Source organism: Furipterus horrens, unplaced genomic scaffold (genome assembly GCF_987537825.1).
Source record: "Furipterus horrens unplaced genomic scaffold, mFurHor1.1.pri manual_scaffold_7, whole genome shotgun sequence".
Classification (NCBI taxonomy): Eukaryota; Metazoa; Chordata; class Mammalia; order Chiroptera; family Furipteridae; genus Furipterus; species Furipterus horrens.
In genome coordinates, this window is record NW_028327177.1 from 107,110,258 (window position 1) to 107,133,303 (window position 23,046).

Below are 23,046 nucleotides of genomic sequence, written 5' to 3' on the forward strand. Positions count from 1 at the left end.
CGCGCGGCGGACAGGCCTGGAGGGGGCGGGTTCGCGTGGTCCTCGGAGCCTCCCTCCCTGCCAGAGGAGAGGTCACGGCTTGAAGCTGCCGCCGCCGCCGCCACCGCCGCTGTTGCCGCCGCCGCCGCCGCCGCCGCCGCCGCCGCCGCCGCCGCCGCCGCCGCCGCCGCCGCCGCCACCACTGCGAAGTCTGAGCCCTGGGCTGCAGCCATGGCCTACTGCCGGCAGGAAGGTAGGGACGGTGAGCTGCCATGGAAACCGGCCTACGAGGGCCTGCACGGGGTGCCCCCGCAGGCTCCGGCACCCAGCGACCCCACTGCCGGTGTGGGCAACCCGAGGCGGCCATGGGTACCTTCCTTGGGAACTTTGGGGCCGGCTCGGGGACCAGGTTGCCACCCCCGTTTGCAGATGAGAAAACTGAGACTGGGAGATACGAGGCTGTTCCAAGGTCATGGTGAGGCTCGAACCCGGAGCTCAGAGGGGCCCGCTCGTGGCAGAGTTTATAAACCAGACTCGTGCCGGTAAGGGAAGTGCTGAGCACATTTCCTCTGGTTCGCAATTTGGAATTTATTGCCTCTAATTATTACTGTCGTTCTTACCACACACCACGTGTTACCATTTGCACGCGCCTTCTAACTGTCCTGAAAAGTTGCCGCTCGGGTTAGATGTTGTGCTAGAGCGGTAGAAGTACCAACAACAAGAACACTTTATTGAGCCCCAACATTGTATCAGGCACTCTTCAAGGAGCTTAATAGCGCTTATCCTTGATCTCGCAGCGACCTTTGTAAGTCAAGCTCTATTAAGACCCAGAGTGACTTGGCTGAAGCCACGCGATCGTTAAGTCGTGGGGCTGGGGTTTGAGCCCTAGCAGTCTGGTTCTAGAACTGCACTACCCAACCTGGTGCCCAGCGGATTCCAGGGAGCCCTCTTTGAGAAGACACCCCCCCGCCCCCGCCTCCCACACACCCAAAGTTGGGCTCGGATAGTTCAGAAGCCTCCAGGCCTCAGTTTCCAGACTTGTAAAATGAGAAGTTAAAAGAAGTTGGTCTTAATTCATTCAGCAGATATTCTTAAGGAGCCTTCTCTATAAACCCTGGTGAGGGAGATAGTGGACACCTGAGAAGCTAACTCACCCAGTAATTATTGGATGAATACTCAAGCTCCCTCTATTTAATTCAGGGAATCTGAAGCCCAGAGAAGATAACCTACCCAAGGTCATACATCACGTTAGGGAAACAGCTTAGTCTAAAATCCTAAGCCTTTCCCCCCACCCAACCTTGCTTTCTAGAATTCCTCTTTCTTTCCTGGGTCATAAAGCCACAATACTTAATAGATATTGCTAATGTACTATTTATGTTGATTAATACTTAATTGTGCTGTGGACAAGTGTTCTGCCCTCACCACTTTGTTAGACAGTAGGTCTCTTGTTTTTTAATTTTCTTTCTCTGAGTCTCTTAATTTACTTTGTCATTTAGCAAGTAATTTGGAGCCTTTTGGGTATAATGAGGCTGTGTAGATAAGTAAGACCCCCTCCTTGCCCTTGAGGATTTCTAGAAGTCACCAGTTCTCTGGGAAGGAAGGCAGGTCCCATCTTCCTTCCACCAAAGCATGGATCCTTATCTTTTCCTAGTTCAAAGATCAATCTTCCTTAGAATTGAAAGTGCTCACTTTCAGACCTTCCCTAGTTTTTATCTAATCCATACCCACTGTCCCCTAAATCCCCAACTTTTTGTTTTTCTACCCACCAGTTTTGTTTGTTTGTTTGTTTCTCATTGGACTTAAAAAAATGATCGCAAACTCCTTTTCATGTAAGGAAGGACTTATATAATCCAGCGGCTGCTTGATCTGGCTCTGGCCTGATCTCTCACCCCTCTGCCATTGCTTAGCCACACTGGCCTTTGGCTGTTCCCTTTGCCTGGTGTATCCTTCAGTTTTTGCCATGTCTGGCTCCTCATCCTTTAATATTCAGCTCAAATGTCACATCGGAGAGGTCTTCCCTGACCTTTGGTGTCCTTCATATCCTAAATTTTATGAAATTACCTGGTTTATTTAAAGTTACTTTAATGTGCCCTGGCTGCCTGGTTCAAATCCTTTCCCAGGCCACTTCTCTGAGGTAAAATGTGATGTCTGGAGGCAGAGACCAGCTCTGGGCATGGAAACTTCAGGTGGACCAGAGGTCTAGTCCCTGTGCATGCTGACGGTCACCTGTCATTACTGTTACCCAGTGTGGGAAGGGTATGAAGCACCAAGGTGACTTCTCTCTGCCCCCTCATCTGTCCTTTTCACTGGAGGTGTCACTCTGTTCTTTCCTGTCACCCCCATGCTTTCCCCAAGCATGGGCCCAACATTTTTTCCTTGGTTTCCCTTAGCATACCTGTGACTGAACTATCTTAAACACAAAGGGGGGAATGTATGAAATAATACAAGAAAACGCTGGCAGCTGTCAGAGCCGCCTTTCTGACGGCCTAACCTCTGCCTCCACAGTAGCTTAATTCACTCCAGGCCACTGACGAAGGCCCTCTCCAAGGGCATGTTTGGATGGTGCCTGGAGAAGTCTTAAGTGCAGGCATCTCCCAACCCCTTCTAGAAGAGAGTCCCATTATCCCAGATCTCCTGGGTCAGTGAGGGTAGTTAATAGTGCTGTGGAATTTGTCTTTCCCTTCATGAGGTAGGTACCAGTAGCTTAAAACAAACTTCTGTTTATGCACTCAGCAAACATACATTGACTTAATTCTAAGCTTCTTGGTCAGGGATTTGGTCAGTGTTTATTATATGGAACATTTATTCCTGCCTAAAGCACAGGATAGTGTCCTAGTCATGCTACATACTCCATGTCAAGCTGTCATTATTATTTTTACATGTGTGTATTGTGGGAGCAGTGTGGGTATTTGGAAAGGATCTCCATAGTGTGGCCTTTGGAGTCACAGAGCTGGGTTCAAATTCCAGCCCTATGTGAGCAAGTCCCTTTCCAGGGCCTCAAGTTCACTACCTTAAAATGGATCTCCTGCTGTGTCCTGTGAGCGTCATGACAAGGTGGCAGGAGCCGGCTGACACACAGGCCCCAGAGAGGGGCAAGCCCTCCGGGAACAGCAGGAGAAGCTGATGAGCCTGCAGCCTGTGCGCGCCTGCGGAGAAGATGCTCCCACCCGCACGGGAACATCGGACAGATACCTGCTGTGTAGTTAGCTGATAGCCACAAGTTTTATGAATGTGAGGTTAAGTGCCGACAGCTGCGGGGTGTAGGGGGGAGAGTCTAGGAGGGAGTTCAGTCGGTGCCTGCCTTGCCATTTCCAGCTAGTTGATGTTGAGTATCTACTCTGGACCTTGCTTTTTCTGCTGTGTAAAATGAGGGTGATAAAACTTTATAGGGTCACTGTAAGGCTAGATGACATGAGCCGTGGAATACACCCATCCTGGTTCATTCAGTGATGATTCTCTTTCCCGTGCCTCCCATGAGAACCTCATATAAAATGCACGTGGCTCCGACCAGTTTGCTTTCCTGGGACTCAGGACTCTCTGACAGCCGGGTACAGGGGGCTGTGGGTTGTTGCACTGACTGAGCTGTCTTCCTGATGCTGGTCCATGGAAGGCATCAGTCCTGACCCTGCTGCCCAGCCTACTATGTTCAGGTTGGAGAATTATTCTAAAAAATAACCTGCAGATTGTCGCACTTGGGTGAAATAGTCCCTCCTCCCCCAGGCCCACTTGTTGGGAAATTGCCCCCAGGCCTCATGGACTCTGGGGAACTCCCACAGTGTCCCCCACCACCTTCTCCCAGCCACGATTAAGAGCCCAAGAGGCCTAGGGGCAGTCTTGATCTTGGGCACTGGCAGGCCACCTGCCTTTCAGACGCAGGTGGCTGGGATATTCTCCCACAGGGTATCTTCTTGGACTGACTAGAGTGGCTGCATCAGTTGAGTGGTCTCACTGGTCTGCTGGCTGGCATCCACATCCCTGCGCACTTCTCACCTCGTCACAGTCTCGTTCTTGCTCAGGCTTTTTATGCATTTATTTGAATCTTCAACTTCTGTCATTAATGTCTTGTAGTTTTCAATATGCAGGGCTTTCACCTCTTTGGTTAAATTTATTCCTAGGTATTTTATTCTTTATGATGCAATTGTAAATGGGACAGTGTTCTTCATTTCTCTTTCTGATAGTTCATTATTAGTTCCTAGAGACTCAACAGATTTTGTGTATCGATTTTGTGTCCTGCAACTTTACTGAATTTATTAGACCTAACAGCTTTTTGATGGAGTGTTTAGGGTTTTCTATATATAATATGTCACCTGCAAATAGAGACGGTTTATTTTTTCTTTCTAATTTGGATTCCTTTTATTTCTTTTTCTTGCTTAATTGCTCTGGCTAGGACTGCCAATGCTATGTTGAGTAAAAGTGGCAAGAGCGAGCATCTTGGTATTGTTTCTGATCTTATGGGGACATTTTCAGCTTCACCATTGAATATGATGTTTGCTGTGGGCTTGTCAAATATGGCCTTTGTTATGTTGAGGTACATTCCCTCTATACCCGATATGTTGAGAGTTTTTCTCATAAATGGGTGTTGAAATTTGTCCGATGCTTTTCCTGCATCAATTGAGATGGTCACATGATTTTTATGCTTCAGTGTATTAACATGGTGAATCACACTGACTGATTTGCAGGTGTTGGACCATTCTTCCGCCCCTGAAATACACTTCATTTGATCGTGGTATATGGCCCTTTCAATACATTGTCGAATTTGGGTTGCTGATATTTTGCTAAGGATTTTTACATCTGTGTGCATCAGGGATTCTGGCTGTAATTTTTTTTTCTCATGGCATCCTTGTCTGGTTTTGGTGTCTAGGGTAATGTTGGCCTCATAAAATAAGTTTGGAAGAGTTCCCTGCTCTTCCAATTTTTCTTCTTTGAATGTTTTGTAGAATTTACCAGTGAAGCCATCTGGACTTGGACTTTTGTGTTTTGGTAGGTTTTTGATAACTGGTTCAGTTAATGATATTATTGTAGTAATTGGTCTGTTCAGATTTCTCTTTCATCATGATTTAGTCTTGGTAGATTGTTGGTTTCCAGGAATTTATTCATGTCTTAAGGTCATCCAATTTGTTGGTATATACTTCATAGTAGTGTCTTATGATCCTTTGTATTTCAGTCATATCAATTGTAACATCCCCTCTTTCATTTTCTGATTTTATTTGTGTCCTCTTTTTTTCTTGGTGATTCTAGCTAAAGGTCCATCAACTCTGTTTATTTGTTTTTTTAAATAACCAGCTCTTAGTTTCATTTATCTTTTCTATTGTCATTGTAGTCTCTATTTTATTTACTTCCGCTCTGATCTTTGTTATTTCCTTTCTTCTACTAACTGGGTTTCATTTTTTCCCTTAGTTCCTTGAGGTGTAAAGTTAGCTTATTGTTGAGAATTTTTAGTTTCTTGAGGTAGGCATTTTTGCTATGAACTTTTCTCTTAGAATTGCTTTTGCTGCATCCCTTAAAATTTTGGTATTTAAATTTCCATTTTTGTTTGTGTCAAGGTATTTTCTGATTTCTCTTTTGATTTCTTCTTTGAACTATTTGTAGTTCAATAGCATGTTGTTTAATCTCTACATATTTGTGAATTTTTCATTTTCATTGTGTTAATTTCTGGTTTCATACTGCTGTGGTCAGAAAAGATGCTTGATATGATTTCAATTCTCTTAACTTTATTAAGGCTTGATTTGTGGCCTAACATGATCTATCTTGGAAAACATTTCATATGCACTGGAGAAGAATGTGTTTTCTGTTATTTCGGATAGAATGTTCTGTAAATATCTTTTAAGTCCATCTGGTCTAACGTGTTGTTTTAAGGCCAGTGTTTTCTTAATTGATTTCTGTCTGGATGATATATTTATTGATATAAGTGAGCTATTAAAGTCCCCTAGTGTTACTGGATTGCTGTTTCTCTCTTTAGATCTGTTAATATTTGCTTTATAATATTTAGGTACGCCAATGTTAGATGCATAAGTAAATAACTATTGATAGGTATATGTTTATTGCATTTTGTTAATTATTTTCTGACAGTTTTGTAGTTTATCTCTTTCTTCTCTTGCTCCCCTGGTTTTTTTAATTATTTTTATTTTTTTATTTTATTGATTATACTGTTACAGTTGTCCCAATTTCCCTTCCCTCTGCTCTCCTCCACCCAGTGGCTCCCCTCCCTCCAGTTGTCCCCCCCTTTTAGTCTATGTCCATTGGTTGTGCATATAGTTCTTCTCAACATCTTCCTATCTACTCCACTCCCTCCTACTATGCTTCTTAATTCCTGTACCATCTCCCTCCCTCACCCTTTCCCCTTACCTGCTGACCTCCCCTCAATATGTTGCCCACACCTATAGTTCTTTTTCCACTCTCGTTGCCTATTTAGTTTGCCTTTGTTTTGATTCTCTAGCTTCTGTTGTTGGTTCTTGTGATGCAGTTTTCATTTTAATGTTCATAGTTTTGATCCTCCTTTTTCTAAACCAGTCCCTTTAATATCTCATATAACAGTGGTTTGGATCTAATGAACTCTTTCAGTTTTATTTTGTCCTGGAAGCACTTTCTCTGCCCTTCTATTCTGAATGACAATTTTGCTGGATAGAGTGTTCGTGGCTGTAGGTTTTTGCTTTTCATTCCTTTCAATATTTCTTGCCAGTCCCTTCTTGCCTGCAGGGTCTCCCTTGAGAAGTCAGCTGATAGTCTAATTGGGACCCCTTTGTACATGATTCTTTCCTTCTCTCGCTGCTTTTAAGATTCTTTATCTTTAATTTTTGACTATTTGATTATAATGTGTCTTGGGGTGTTTCTTCCTGGGTCCCGTTTTTCTGGAACTCTCTTTGCTTCCTGGACCTGTAAGTCTATTTCCTTCCCCCAAGTTAGAGAAGTTCTGCTTCATTACTTTTTCACATAATTTTTTAATTTCTAGTTCTTCTTCGCCCTCTGGCAACCCTATAATCCGTATGTTCCATCTCTGATAGCTGTCCCAGAGGTTTCTGATCCTCTCCTCACCTTCCTTGTTTTTTGTTTCCTCTTTCCACACTGGTTGACTGTTTGTTCCTTCCCTATGTTCCAGTTTGTTGATTTGATCTCTGGATTTTATTTCCTCACCACTTGTCTCGTATGTGTTTTTGTTCTTTTCAGTATGAGTGGCTTTCATTCCTTCCCTGTCTTGTTCCAAATCTTTTATTAATTCTGTAAGCCACCTAATGACTAGCTCTGAATTGAGCCTCTGAAAGGTTTCTTATTTGCTCATCTGTCAGATTCTTCATCTGTTGCCTGGTGAGCTGCACCACCGGGATTACTATAGTTGTCTGCCTCATTTTGGCAGATTTGTGTTTTGCTTTGTTTCCTGGGCAGGCTATAGGGGGCGGAGCCCGTGTACTCGTCCCAACCCGGCGCGGTATCTTTTTTTTCCCGATGCACTGTGGCGCTTTGTTGTCACTACCCGGCCACCGGTGGCAATCCTCAACTTTTTTCACCGCGCTGTGGCGCTTTGTCGTCACTACCCGGCGACCAGTGGCGATCCGCAACTTTTTTCACCGCGCTGTGGCGCTTTGTCGTCACTACCCGGCGACCGGTGGCGATCCGCAACTTTTTTCACCGCGCTGTGGCGCTTTGTCGTCACTACCCGGCGACCGGTGGCGATCCGCAACTTTTTTCACCGTGATGTGGCGCTTTGTCGTCACTACCCGGCGACCGGTGGCGATCCTCAACTTTTTTCACCGCGCTGTGGCGCTTTGTCGTCACTACCCGGCGACCGGTGGCGCTTTGTGTGGGGGCGGGGTTCCAAGATGGGTTCCTGCCATTATTCTCCGCTGGGAGATCCGGATCAGTCCTCCTTCTCTCTGGGCCTCGCCGTCCAAGGCAATGCAGGGGCTGCATTTCCCAGTGTTGGGGTTGGGAGCTGCTGGGGCCCGGCCGACTGCAGCCGGGATTGCTCTCCCTGCCGCTGTCCTTGGTGCTACCACAGACAGCACCGCCTGATTTCTGCTCTTCCTACCTGTCTGACCAGCACTGCTGGTTTATAATTTCGTACGTTGGGCTTCCGTGTAGTTTTATTTTCTGGAATTTCTAGTTATCTTTTGTTTTGAGGTAGTTGTATTCCTTTCTAGTTGTAGAGGGAGACCAAGCGTGTCAGTCTAAGCCTCCATCTTGGCCGGAAGTCTTGCTCCCCTGGTTTGATGGCTTTCTTTAGCAATATGCTTATATTCCTTCCCCTTTATGTTTTGTGTATTTACAACAGGTTTTTGTTTCATGGTAACTATGAGGCTTACATGTAACAACATATATATTGTATAAGTCTATTTTAACTTAATAACAACTTAAGTTTGCTCTCATTGTAAAGCGCAACATTATTACTCTCCCTTCCTTACCTTTTGTTTTTAATGTCACATTTTACACCTTTTTATCTTGTGTAACCCTTAACTGATTATTGTAATTGTGAGTTGTTTTTACTTTGGTCTTTAACCTTTCTACTTGCTTTTGTAAGCATTTAACCCACTCCCTTTGCTATATATTTCCCTTCACAGTGAAATTTATTCTTTCATATGTGTTCTTATTATTAATTAGCCCCCCCCTTTTTTTTTCAACTTAAGCCTTAGCATTTTTCATAGGCCAGTAACGAAGAACTTTAGCTTTTGCTTGTCTGGGAAACTCTTCATCTCTCCTTTATTATTTTTATAAAAGATTTTATTCATTTATTTTCAGAGAGAAGGGAAGGGAGGGAGAAAGAGACGGAAACATCAATGTGCAAGACAAACATCAATCAGCTGCCTCTCACACACTCCCAACCAGGGACCTGGTCCACAGCCCAGGCATGTGCCCTGACTGGGAATCGAACTGGCGACCCCTCTGTTAAGCAGAATGACACCCAACCCACTAAGCCACACCAGTCAGGGCTTTCCTTATTTCTGAATGGTAACTTTGCTGGTTAGGATAGTTTTGGTTGGAAGTTATTTATCTTTCAGCACTTTGAATATATCTTGCCACTCCCTTCTGACCTACAGTTTGTAGAAAAAAATCTAGTTGTCTTATGGGGGTTCCTTTGTACTTAACAAGTTTTTCTCTTACTACTTTTAATATTCTCTTCTTATCCTTAACTTGTGACATTTTAATTATAATTCGACTTGGTGTGGATCTCTTTGGGTTCCTCTTATTTGGACCTCTCTGGACATCCTGGATCTGGATATCTTATTTCCTTCTGCTGGTTAGGGAAGTTTATTTTGTTTTTTGTTTATTTGTTTGTTTTCTGTGTTTTGTCTTTTTTTTGTTTGTTTTTGAAACATATTTCTTTGTTTCTTCATATTGCTTGACTCTCTGAGTTGGTTTCTGTGCATTAGATGAAACAGCCTAAGTCTTGCAGAAGTGGCCTCATATGGGAAATGAACCTTGTCGTTCACCCCTACGCCAGCTCTGGGTTGTCTCAATCTTTGGACATGTCCAAGCAGCCTGTTGTATTTTTAATAGCTCCCAGTAGTTGAGGATGTTCCAAAACTGGCATTGTCTGAAAAGGAGAAATCTCAGCACCTAAATTCAGGCTTGCTAAAAGCTAAATACTCAGGCATCAATTTTTTAAAGTATGCAAATATATACAGTCCTATGGGACTGCAAGCATACATCCCACTGGCCACCAAAACCAGGCAATCTGGAGGTGTCCCTTGGGTGGCAGTCACAAAAATCAGGATGCAGACAGGTGTTAAAGCTCTTTTCTGGGTGATACCAGCAAGCTGAAGTATAGCAGAGGGAGAGCACCAAGTTGGCTTCCACAGCCCGCATTTCTGGAGACCCTTTCGTAAGCCACTAGGTGTCTGCCAGATCTGCTGTCTGCCCCTTGTGCCAAAATCCAGGACAAGCAAAGGCCTCCTTAAGAGAAAGACTCTTAAGGGTGGGTCTGGTTACCTTAGTCCACTGTCTTTGCAGTTCCCTAGGGGTGGTTGCCTGCCAAGAGCCATCTCTTTGATTGCCAGTCCTTTGGGACCCCAGAATACAAATGCCCTCGGCCACCAGAGCCAGGCAATCCAGGGGTGTGCTCTGGGCGGCAGCCACAAAACTCAGGGCACCCAACATGTGAAATCCCTTCCAAAAGACACTGGCTCTCTGGAGCACGGCAGAGGGTAAGCTGGAAGATCACAGCCGCGCTCTGAGGTGTCTGTAAAGGACTGCTCCTTTCTGCATGGAAAGAAGAAAGACTTGTTGCACCACTGAGATATCAACAAATTTGGGGACCAAAAGCAGCTGCACTTGGTAGGATTGAGCATCTCATCTCCCAAGAGGAGGGTGCATAGGGTGGGCAGTGTGTGCGGTCTTCCTCCTCACCCGAGCCCTTGGGGCAGTGTTGGTTCCAGCCATAGGCATTCAGTGAACGTGGCCGCTCAGCCGCGCATCATGCAGTCAGGTATTCTGCCCAGAGAGTGCAGTTTGACGGTCATTTCACTGGGGGATTTCACTTGGGACAGCCTTCAAACTTGGTTTTAGTGCTTTGGCTTTAGGGCTGATTCACTGCTTTTGAGTGAAAGGTACCTTCCTCTGCTCTCCAAACACTAGGAAAGGATCGAATCATATTCGTGACCAAAGAAGACCACGAAACTCCAAGCAGTGCAGAGCTGGTGGCTGATGATCCCAATGATCCGTATGAGGAGCATGGTGAGTGATGTGGGGTCTCCTAGGGACCCACAGGCTGAACTGGGGGAAAAGATCACAGTTCACATTTTTCCCTATTTTGCCCTAGACAATTCTGGAATTTCAGTTATGCATATCAACCATGGACCACTTTTCAGGATGGTGGGTTTGTCTCCCTCAGAGGTGGAAGGGGCTATTTTGGGTCCCTTGTTCTGATACACTTCCCTGGCCATTAGGCTAGAACCTAAGAGTTTCTCCTTACTGAAGTCTTCTGCCTCTTTTTCTTCTCAATTTTTGCATTGGCTTAAGCTGCTAGTTAGATGCTTCCCAGTGATTAAATTTTGGGGGAGGGTGTCAGTGGATTTAAGCAGTTCCAGATCAGATAAGTTAAGGTGACAGGAATCCTCCTGTTCAGTCAAATTATGAGACTTAATTCTGCCACATCTGCAGACTCTCAGTAAGCACGCACCTAAGCACCACACACCTTGTTCTGTGAGGTGCTTTCTCCTTGTAGTTCTCCAGCAAGCACCTTGTAGGAAAACCTCACTTGAGATAAAGGAACAGTTTTCTAGCAGCAGGACTCAGCTAACCTAGTCAGTGTTGTTCCACACAGCTCAGTTAATGGTCACCTGGACCTAGGTTATCACTCCAAAGGCTTTGGACTCGCTAGGACTTAACGCAGTCTGTGCAGTACGGCTGTGTGTGTGCAGTATCCGTAAACAGTCCATATATCGTATGTAGACAGTATTCATTTCACCAATTGAAAGCCTTTTCTGACATCTATGATAATAACTAACAAGCCTTCTGGTGCTGATTGGTGATTAATATGGTTGAAACTCCTTGTAGGAGTTGCCTGTAGAATATGGGATCCAGGTTGAAATTTTTAAAATGCCAACTGTAGTGTATATTCTTAGGTAGGACACTATTTACTGCTCCTAAGGATTAGAACAGCAGTTCTCAACCTGTGGGTCGTGACCCCTTTGGGGGTCGAACAGCCCTTTCACAGGGGTCACCTGAGACCATCAAAAAACATATATAATTACATATTGTTTTTGTGATTAATCACTATGCTTTAATTATGTTCAATTTGTAACAATGAAAATACATCCTGCATATCAGATATTTACATTACGATTCATAACAGTAGCAAAATTACAGTTATGAAGTAGCAACGAAAATAATTTTATGGTTGGGGGTCACCACAACATGAGGAACTGTATTAAAGGGTCACAGCATTAGGAAGACTGAGAACCACTAGATTAGAGTAAAGCTCAAAAGGCACATATAGCATCCTTTGGAGAACTGTGGGAAATGCAGACATTCTACAAAGTATTAGATTTCTGAGAATGATGGCTACAGGAGTAATCTTGAATCAACACTCTTATAATAGGAAAAATAAATCACATGTAAATTCTAGTCCATTGCCTGTTGTTAAGTCCACATTAGTTAAGCACATTTTTTTAATTGATTGAGATTCTGTGGGACCTGCAGAACAAATCATTCCTTGTTTCATCTGCGCCATCGTATTTTTCTAAAAACTGAATGCATTTGCCTTGAGACTGCGCATTTCCCTCCATTTCCTGCCAGTCTATCATTCCTCTTTTTTCTTTTCCCTGCGTCTGTCATTTACAGTATATCTGCTTGGACCCTATAGGTATTTGTCTTTGCAACCCCTTCGCGTGAATAATTATAGTGAAGAAGCATATAAAACAGAGAACTCTGGGACCTACGTTCTGAACTCGCGATTGCAAAATTACTAGTTTTAAAACACGCTGCATCTGGGCGTAATTTTTTGGAGCTACCATCATTGTGTTTTACGCTGTGTCCCTGAAGTGCAAATTGGCTTCATATAGTTCCTCTGTGAGGAACTACCGCTTTCTAACTCACCCTCCTCTGATAATGATACAAGGACCCCTGCAGACCTGAACTAATACTTTTAAATGTTAGTATTACAATCTGTTATTTCTTTTGGAAACTGCTTGTGCAAGTAAGTGTATTAGCAGTGCTGAGCCTCCAGGGGGCAGCATTGTATGCTTCCGGCACAGTCATGGGCTGTGAAGTTGGGAGAGGTGGTGAGATGTGGAGTGAATGGGCTCTGGGAATCCCAAGGGTCCTGGCTATGGTCCTGACTTGGACCCCATGGAACCCCAGACACCTCATTTGTAAACTGGGATTAGTTATACCCACTGCAGAAAGTTGCTGAAAGGATTACATGGTTTACCACATATAACTTCATACATGAGAACATGCTTTGCAGCTGTTCATGGTGCCAGTTCCCATTGCCGTTTCTACGGTTAGCCTGTCTTGCTAGTGAGTAACCACAACAGCAAATTTGTTGATCACTGAAGCTTCCTAAGCTAGAATTCAGAGACAGGATTCAGTCTAGGCCTAAGACGTTGCACACTAGCTCAGAGTGCCAGACCTACATATTTCCCTGCAGTGAAAACTCATGTGTAATTTCACTGGGCACTTAAGAGTCTTTCTTAAAGAGTGCTCTCAGTTTCTGGAGTCGACTTATGTGAGAGAATTCTATGTGAATCATTTCTGCCCATGTCTGTCACAAAGCTGGGCAGAAGCCATCATCTTAAAAGCATTTTAGAAAACTAAGAAACAATATTTGGATGTGGACAAAGTTCAAAGATAAGAAAAAAGTGTAAAATTCACAGGGTAGGGGCCTATATAATATTGAAATGAAAATCCATCTGAAACCCTAACCCTTTCCTAACACATTTGTACAATGTAACAGTTGGGTTAATATGGTTAGTCTCCCTCTAAGTTTTTCGCTTTTGCAAGAATGGAACCACACCACTAGCCTTTTCCTTGTAAAACACATCTTGGACATCTTCCTAGTCAGCGCAGAAGGATCAGCCTCTTTGTTTTTACCGGTCTTCACACTGTGTGGCTTCTGAGAGCAGCCGCATAGCACGAGGGGCTTGAGGAGCAGGGCCCACTGCACAAGGAACAGAGATTGGAAGGGGGAGCAGAGATTGGAAGGAGGAGCTTCTCTTTTTAAAAAAGTATGTTTATTGATTTTAGAGAGAGAGATGTAGAGGGGGAGAGAGAGAGAGAGAGAGATTGGAAGGAGCATAGAGGGAGAAACATCTATTGGTTGCTTCCCGTACACACCCCCAACCGGGGTTCAAACTTACAACCTAGGTATGTGCCCTAACCGGGAATCAAACCCCCAGCCTTTTGATGTATGCGATGATGCTCTAACCAACTGAGCCATACCAGCCAAGGCAATACTTCAGCTTCTTAAAGTGTTTGGGCTTTAAAAAGGTTCTCATTAACCATCCAACTGATGGCTTCTACTTTGGACTAAATGGATTCCAGCATGTAGTTCTTAGAGCACAGTCACAGCACTGGGAGGTGGCTTAGAATATAGATCAGTGTTGCACATGGAGAAAGTCGCTAATGGTGGCTTCTCTACAACTGAGCCAGGAATGCCTACTTTGCTCCAGGCATTTGAACCCGATCTAAGGGGAAGGTCCACAGGCAAGTGCCTGCCAGGCAGCAGTTCATACTGTTCACCTCTTTAGTGGCCCATAAAAGCTGGACTTGGTTGTGCTTTTTTTTGAAACCTTAGAGAGCATCTCCCACATTTTCCTGCCCATCTTCCTATTCCAGGATTGATCCTGCCAAACGGAGACATTAACTGGAACTGCCCATGCCTTGGGGGGATGGCCAGTGGCCCCTGTGGGGAACAATTCAAGTCGGCCTTTTCCTGCTTCCACTATAGCACGGAGGACGTCAAGGGATCAGACTGTGTAAACCAGTTCCGGGCCATGCAGGAATGCATGCAGAAGTACCCGGACCTCTATCCCCAAGACGATGAGGAGGAAGAGGAGGAGGAGGAGAAGCCAGCAGAACCGTTAGAAGAGACAGCTCCCACTGAGGTCACTGCAACCAAAGAGAAGGAGGGGTCAAGCTAATGAAGGCCATGCTGCAGCACTGGCCTCCAGGCCTTCCACCTCAGAGTGATACGAACGTTTTGCAAAATGCCTTTCGGTCTCTCTCCAAGAAAGCGTCTTTTTCTCTATTGTTCTGTGCACTGTAATACAAAATAACTTATTTTGATGCTCAGGGGTCTTGGCCCCTTGATACATACACTGAAAAAAAATGGGGTTATATGTATGTGTGTCTTACATAATTTTATCAGTGACTGTAGTTGCCACTTTTGAATTCTCAGATAACCTCAAATTTTGCCACTTTGAAATAATGTGCTGAATATTCTCAGCAACCGAAAATCATTATCTAGCAGTGTCTATTAGGAGTGAGCCGACTTATTGATTCATTATCTCCCTTTTAGTAGATTTTATACTGGTTTGGGAAATGAAATAGAAACAGAAACATCTTCCTTTAAAAATGCTGGAATGGGGCCATTCTTAATACAAGAAGCGAAAAAATCAGATACTTTTATCTCCGAAACCATCCTGACCTTGAGTGTATGAGGAAGATACTGTGCTTCATTTCTGATGCATTTTGGTTTCCATTTTTACATTGAGCTCCAGGGTTTTCTTTTTAGAAAGTGGAGCTGTGGACCCTCCGATTCACAGTCCCTTTCTGAACAAACAAAAGGCTGGTTTTTGCTATTCTTATTCCAAAGCCCTGGTTTGGGGCCTGTGTTCACACTGACTCTGTCTCAGCCTGTTCAGGTGCAATATTCTTGAGAGGTGGGGACCTACTTGTTACCAAAGTAACAGCCAAGAAGGAAATGTGAATTAAGTGGTCAATTAAAAGAAAAACATGGTTTTTACCTGATTTTGAAGGTGTCCTTCCTTTTCACTAATTAAAAATGTTTTATGTGAGGAAATTGGATCAAATTTTCTATGTTGAGTTCATATCAAGTTGTTTTTTGTGCACAGAGATGCCTTCAGATAGACATCATAATCCATGAGGTGGGGAAGGCTCTTCCCATTTGAAGACAAGGAACTGAAGCCCTCGCAGGTTAAGCAACTTGCCCCAGGTAACTGCTAGACAGTTTTCAGGCCGTGATGTAGTAATGCCTCATTTGTCCCAGGTGTATTGGTTCTCTTGCTCTATAAAAAATTATCTTAAAACATAGCAGCTTGAAAAAAACACCTCTTATCTCACAGTTTCTGTTGGTCAGGACTCTGGGTCTGGCTTGCCTGGGTCCTCTGGGTGTGGCTCACACTGGGACACAGGTGTTGGCCGGGGCTGTAGTCCTCCCGAGGCTTGACAGGCTTTTCAGTCACTCAGCTGGTTTCGGGCAGGACTCAGTTCTTTGTGGTTTGTTGGATTGATGGCCTCAGTTCCTCACTGGTTATTGATCAAAGTCCTCCCTCAGTTCCTCAGTCTGTGGGTCAGCTCCCAACATGGCAGGTGGCTTCCATCAGAGAGCAAGCAAGTAAGAGCGTAATGGAAGCAAGAGCCTTTTATGAATATATCTCAGATTACATCCTCCCACTTTGCCATAGTCTGCTTGTTAGAAGTGAGTCACAGTCCTCACTCCAGAGAAGGGACGCTGGACATGAGAACCAGGAGGCTGCCTGCCATGCCAGAAAACAAGGTAACGGCACATGAAGCAGGAACGCACAGTTAGAGGTGAGGAACTGTAGCTCCGAGGTGTTAGGGGGGGTAGAGAACGTGGTATCTATAGTCCGAACTTGTTACACATCAAGAACCTGGAGCTGCCCAAGCTTGGGAGCTATGACAGCCCTGGGAAGGGTCCTCGTGACCTCTTAGCCTCTTAAAGGGCCTTGCACATTTAACAAATATTTCTCAGTTAAAATTTTGATCACCACCAACGTGTCACTAATTTGGGAAAATGTCATGGATCCCGTTCATTCGATGCATTCAGGAATCCTCTACAGTTCCAAGTCCTAGGGACGTGGGAAAATGCATCACACATGGTAACTGCCTCCACGAAGTCAGCATTTACGAGAAAGCAGAAGGATGGATGGGTATCACATGATAGCACTGGATTCTCAAGGTAAATTATTTTCTTCTAGCAATGGTCACTCTTACAACAGAGACTCTCAAGCTGACTTTGCCCAAGTCCATTGGGTTAGACAAAAGGTTCCATCACTCTTCTTTTTTCCATGAAAAAACAACTTGGTTATAAGAAAGTGCCACTACATAAGCAATGGAGAGTAGGTAAAGATCATGCTTTAGAATCACAGGTTTGAATAATTCTTTTTTTTTTTTAATGATGTTTAAGTTTACAGTTGACACACAGTATTACTAGTTTCAAATGTACAACATAGTGATTAGACATATAACTTTCAGAGTAATCACCCCAATAAGCCTGTACCCATCTGACACCATACCTAGATTTACAGTATTATTGACTGTGTTTGCACATGACTTTATAACTTCCAATTTGTACTTCTTAATCCCCTCCTTTTTTTCACCTAACTCCACCCCATCTGGTAGCCATCAGAATGCTTTCTATATTATGAATTTGTTTTGTTTGTTCATTTATTTTGTATTTTAGATTCCATATATAAGTGAAATTATATGGTACTTGTCTTTCTCTGTTTGACTTGTCACTTAGCATAATACCTTCTAGGTCCACCAATGTCAAAATTTCATTCTTTTTTATGGCTGAGTAATACTCCATTGTGTACATGTACCATCTTTATTCATTTGTGTATTGATGGAAACTAGTCTTTTGATTGGAACATTTACATTTAAAGGAATTATTAATAGGTGTGCAAGCTGAGTGGGGTGAGGGTCAACGAAAAAACAATGGCTTCTGCCCACACTTCTGTCTGGGAGAAAGGTGTTCCTCCAGCCCTTCCTCTGAAGCTAGGCAGTACAGTTCCTCCCTGCATTGTCTCTAGTGCTTTTCAATACTGGGCCTCCGAGCAAGTGAGTCTGCCAGTGAAATCCCTGCACTAGCCCCTTAAGGGGAACACTAGGGACTCCAGCAAGCAGCCCTCTCTTTCACTCAGCCAAAAGTTATGGGGATTTGTCTTTTTGGCACTGGGGTCCCTCCCTCCTGTATGGGGGACCAACTCAGCCCAGATACCCCACCACCACTGTTTCTTAACTGCTACACTTCACGAGACCTGCCCCTTTCGCATCTCCATACCTCCTACCAGAATCAATGTGGCTTCTTCCGAATATCCTTAATTATATAGGACTTCTGTTTAGGTAGTCTTCAGGTTGTTCTCAAAGGGGGTTGTTCTGCAGTTGAGTTGTAAATTTTAATGTATGGGGGAAAGTGAGCACAGCGCTTACACATCCTTTGTCCTTTAGTTTTGTTTTGGAATTTGCTGGTTGCATTTCATGGTGTCATTTCTCATATTCCTCTGTCCCTTGTATTTCCTATAAACTGGTAGCTATGGGAAGCTTTTAAAAGTGTGCACGCCCAGACTCCACCCTAAAAGTGTATTCAGTAGGACTGGTGTGGGTGCTGGGAATCTCTAATTTTCCTCAGATCCCTAGGTTTGTTTAAGTCTTTTTGCCTCATGTTTGGGAGTTGCAAACCCACTGACTGCCAGTAGCCACAAGTCAGCTTCGGTGACAGCAGTATCACAGATACAGACACCAAGGTTCTAATCTCCAGTGGTGGGCAGTGGGGGGTGTTCACTGCAGGAAGAAGCATTAGCTGTTTTTCATGGGTTAAGTGGGACGCACAGTGGAAACTTGCTGAAAGCCCCAGTGCCTGTGCCTCCTTCCTCTAACCCAGGTTAGGGAACTTCTTCTTAAGAGATCAGGACCTTTCCCAGCCTTGAGGGTGTGTGGGGGGGGAGGAGCAGCAGTCTTGCAGCTCTGGCCTCTGGGGGTGGGTGATTTCACTCAGGCAGAGGGCCACAAGCTGCTGACTATACCCCATTCTGGGTTGCTGAGGCACATGGGCCTAGGACGCAGGCCCAAAGCCTGTGCTCTCTCTCATCTGCTGATATCCCCCCTCCCCCACTCCCCGGAACCAGATGTCCCCTTAACAGCTGAGCCATTCCACTGGTAGCAGCCAGTGCCTCGCTGCCATGGCACACAGCAGTCAGTGATCTTTCTACCATCTGCATCAGATTACTTCACTACCCTGTTCAAAGGCCACGCTCACTGCCATCACACTCAAGATCCTCAGTCCTCACCATGGCTGACAAGGCCCACTGTAGTCTGGCCCACAACTGCTTCTCCCATCACATCTTCATTCTCCTCTCTTTCCTCCCTGGCCACACTCCTTTCTGCTCGTCCCAGACAGGCCGGCCTCATTCCTACCTCAGGGTCTTTGCCTTTACCAGATGGTCCTCCAGGAATACCCTTCCTCCAGCTCCTCACATGACCCATCACTCATATCTCCACTGAAAATTCACCTCTTGCAAGCCTTCCCTGACCACCTTGTGTAACCTAGCACCCCCTCATCACTCTATCCTCCTATTTTACTTTCCTTTATAGCAGTTATCATTCTTGGGAATTATATTGTTGACTTCTTTGTCTCTTCCTTTTGTTTGTGGATGCTTGGAGGGAGGGTCTTCAGTCATCTCAGTCACCAAAATAGCCCAAACAACAAGCGCGGGTGCTCAATAAATACCTGTTGAGTAAATTGACGGATGGGTAGATGAAAAGAGCATTTTCTCAGTCCTGCACACACACATGCCCCACTAGGAAGTGCTCATTGGTTTCAGCCTGAGTCCTGCCCCGATTTGCACAGGCGTCATTACAGGAGCCACAGAGAAGCTGCACTCAAGCATCCTTTATGGAGGCAGAAGGTCTTACGGGTCCAGGTGCCTCATATGGAAATGTACGTACTTAATGGGAACAGGGAGGTTTGGGGCCTCGCAATGGACAACTGGATTTCAAGTCAAACACTGGCTACTTATTTTATTTATTTATTTATTAGAGAGGGGAAGGGAGGGAGAAAGAGGGTGAGAGATATCGATCGGTTGACTCTAGTGCACCCCCAACAGGGGACCTGGCCCACAACCCAGGCATGTGCCCTGACTGGGGTTGGAACCAGTGACCTTTTGGTTCACAGGCCAGTGCTCAATTCACTGAGCCACACCAGCCAGAGCCAAACACTGGCTTTTACAGAAAATTATTTTATTGATCAGTTAGGGACCCCCCTGAGGACAGACAGGCTGGAAATTAAAAAGCAGGTGAGTCCTGGAAGAAAGGGGGTTACTGCTCGACACTTTCCAGGGAGCAGGACTTTCTGAGTCTCTCTGTTCTGCTCCTGAGACCACAGACTGGAGGCTCCCTGGGTTAGCACAGGTTGCTTCTTTCAGCTTCAAGAAGCCTCCTAGTTTGTGTTGATGACCACGGATCATGACTCAGGGCAGGAGCCCATGTGATCGCCTGGATGGGTCCCTGCTAAGGCCCCTCTTTGCTCCTGGATCTGACGTGGTTCACAGAGTGCAGACCTTTCTTCTGCCCAAGAAGGGAATCTAGAGGATTGAGCAGAGGAACATCAGGTTTTCTGCCAGGCTAGCTGCTTGGTTTCTGGGGCTCCTTGCCCGTGGCTGTTTAGTATGGAAGGAGGCTTCTGGCTCAGACTGGTGGACAGTGGGGGTCGCTGAAGGAAGAGACATCAGCTGTCTCGGGCCCTTCAATGTTTGTCCTCTGTGGAGTACCTCAACCAGCAAGCTCCTGTGGGGTCAGCCTGTTGTCACCATGTTCCAATTGCTGAGTTTTGGAGCTGGAGCAACTGAGGTCTTCGTCCAACTCTTCCCCAGGGGATATCTCTTGAGTCCTCATCTGAGGACTGCTTCCACTTTTGCTGGGGTGGCCATAGAAACATCTCCATAGGCCTGGTAGCCACCAACCAGGCAGTATGTCTCCTGAGGCAGCCCACCTGGGTTTCTTTACACCTTCAATAGAGGACATGGTAGTAGCCAGGTGTAGGAGGACAGGTGGGAGCCACAGCTGCTGGAAGGAAAATCAGAACTGATCAGTCACTTGTGCTGTACATTGTCCTGCCAGGATGTCCCCTCTCTAATGGCTCTCCCAGGTTCTTGCGGAAGCCTTCTGATCTGCTTGGCAACCAGAACACAGCCTTAACTCATCATTTCTGTAAGTCCCCTAGAGAAGGGGTGTGGGCTGCAAAAGCAATTCTGTGGGGCCTTGGGCAGCAGCAGGAGACCAGAAAATCTTCCCCATTCTCAGAGAAAACAAAACCTGAAAATAATTGCAATCAGGATCCCCTTCATCTCTTCCAAAACAGAGAAAAGATTTCTTACAGCCTGTCAATTCTAAGGCTTTTAGGCGATGCCTTCCAATTTTTTGGTGGGGAATAATTTAATACAAATCAGTTTCAGAACCCCTCCTACCCTGGCAGCTGCTCTCAGGCCTGATTTATACTGCTTTTTTCAGTCACACTGAACATTAGTACCTAGTGCTTTTTTTTTTAAACTTTCACCCGAGGACACAGTTTTTTCATTGCTTTTAAAAGAGAGAGAGAGAGAGAGAGAGAGAGAGAGAGAGAGAGAGAGAGAAACATTGATGTGAGAGAGAAACATAGATTGGGTGCCTCTCATAGGCTTCCCATCCGAGAATCACACCTGCAACCTAGGTATGTTCTCTGACAGGGGATCAAACCTGCTATCTTTTGATGTAGGGGACAATGCTCCAACCAACTGAGCCACACTGGTCAGGGCCCCTGGTACTTTTATCTAGATCAGAAAAAGGCCAAATACTGAGGCATGGTGACCAGGAAGTTCAGAGCCAGATTCTTGGGACCAAGTCTAGGTTTATATCAACTCAAACTCCTGGGTTACCATTTCCTCAGCCTTCCAGTCTCAGAATCACTTCATCACTCCCCTTGGCTCTTTTGTTCTTCCCATGATTGAGCCCACCCTTTCCCCCAGGACTCAGCAGCTCAGTCTGGGACGTGTCTGAGGGTACCCATGTGGACGTCTACATGACAGCACCAGGAAGGAGACTGGGTTTGAAATAGAGGTTTATGAGCAGCACTCAACAATTCTTCCTCAAACTTCTCCATTCATCATTTGTCAACAAAAATACACTTGACTTTTGCTAAGAGGCCAACCAGTAAGGGGTCTGAATGGAACTATCTTATAGCCCAAAGGGGAAGTCTACGTTGATAAAGATGGGAATCTTTCTGAACACTTGCCCAGGATAGACATTGCCCTGTCCTCAGCAGTGAGCAGGAACACTGTGGGTCCCTGAGGGGGCCCCAGGCCACTGGTATTGCATGTACCTAGGGCAGTTCTCATGTGTGATAGACAAGCACAAAAAAAATCATGTGGCAGCCAAGGGAGGTTGTGTGTATATCAGTGCCTCCTGTGCAGATACCTAGCCTAGGCCTACCTGCTGTACTGAACTCCCAGGGGACAGAGGACAAGTTACATTGAATATACAAGATCCAGTCCATCATCTCTCTCTCTCTCTCTCTCTCTCTCTCTCTCTCTCTCTCTCTCTCTCTCAGGCAACCAGACAGATTGGTGTCTGGTAGGGAAAGTTTCCCTGGAACACCATGTTTCTATGGTTACCCTGCCATGGAAACTGTAAGGCCATCACCGCCCAGTAAAGTCATATGGAATCTATAAATCCAGGCTCTTGAGGTTTTATGGAGAGCAGGCTGGAGGCTGAGAGGTACCCTGAGTGTATGCCACACACCTGGCCCGCCCCACCCATGCCCTAGTCAAGGAGCTGCTCCCTGTGGAGCATACCTGTGGACTGGCACAAGCCTAGGGACCTAGGGAAGGCAAGAGAAAATCCACTCTGAGATTAGCGTTAGATCTAGATTAACCTAAAACAGCTAGGTCTATGGCACTGACCTTAAGGATCCGACAGTTGAAGAATCAACAAAGGCTCCTTGGACGTGGGCCTGAAGGACAAGTGAGATTTGGACCTGTGGAGAAGAGAGGGAAGACATTTCAGTAAAAGCAAAGATAAGCTCTTCTTGGCCTTGTCCTGCCTCAGATGTTAATCCATGGAACTGAGGACTCAAAAAACAAGAGGTTCAGGGGCCTACCCAAGGTTTGCAGGTGGTGGCTCACAGGCAGGGCTTCCCTTTGGGGCTCTGGATTTACAGCTGATAAGAATGTAAGGACAAGCTCATCACATTTCAAAGTGAGGTGTTAAAGGTACTGCAAGGCAAAGTGAGGGCCCCAAATGACTTCACAGAGTAGGAATGATAGGCCCATTTTAATACGAAATTGAAAACAAATTTATGACAAAATGTCATAATACAAAATGGCAACTCAATCAACACACTCCTCTCTCCCTCCAAAAGGAAAATAATGACAGTGCCAGCACCATGAAAGGATAAGATGTGGGCGCAGAAGCAGCCCAGGTGAAAGCATGGTCAATGCTATGAAGAGGTGTTACTAAAAGACAATTTGGCCCTGGCTTGTGTGGCTCAGTCGGTTGGAGCATCGACCTGTATACCTAAAGGCTGCAGGTTCAATTCCCAATTGGGTCACATACCAGAAGGCAACCAACCAATGTTCCTCAATGTTCCTCTCTCACACTGATCTCTCCCCACCCCACCCC

The 23,046-nt window shown here is 45.3% G+C and overlaps 1 protein-coding gene and 1 pseudogene across 1 annotated transcript; one reads left to right on the forward strand and one right to left on the reverse strand.

Moving 5' to 3' along the window:
* The first annotated feature begins 156 nt into the window (after positions 1-156).
* On the forward strand, positions 157-15,376 carry CHCHD4 (coiled-coil-helix-coiled-coil-helix domain containing 4). Its single transcript, XM_090284230.1, has 3 exons — positions 157-232; positions 10,546-10,644; positions 14,248-15,376. The coding sequence occupies exons 1-3, from the start codon at positions 211-213 to the stop codon at positions 14,550-14,552; spliced, it is 426 nt and encodes a 141-aa protein (XP_090140356.1). The 5' UTR covers positions 157-210; the 3' UTR covers positions 14,553-15,376.
* A 4,787-nt stretch (positions 15,377-20,163) lies between these two features.
* Positions 20,164-21,925, reverse strand: LOC150005001 (DPEP2 neighbor protein-like; annotated as a pseudogene).
* Between the last annotated feature and the right edge of the window lie 1,121 nt (positions 21,926-23,046).

Bases quoted from the DNA above. Each gene is read 5' to 3' on its own strand.
- CHCHD4 (XM_090284230.1), top strand. From the start codon at position 211: ATGGCCTACTGCCGGCAGGAAG. The intron at 233-10,545 runs GTAGGGACGGTG...TCCAAACACTAG, and splicing joins GGCCTACTGCCGGCAGGAAG to GAAAGGATCGAATCATATTC. The intron at 10,645-14,247 runs GTGAGTGATGTG...TTCCTATTCCAG, and splicing joins TGATCCGTATGAGGAGCATG to GATTGATCCTGCCAAACGGA.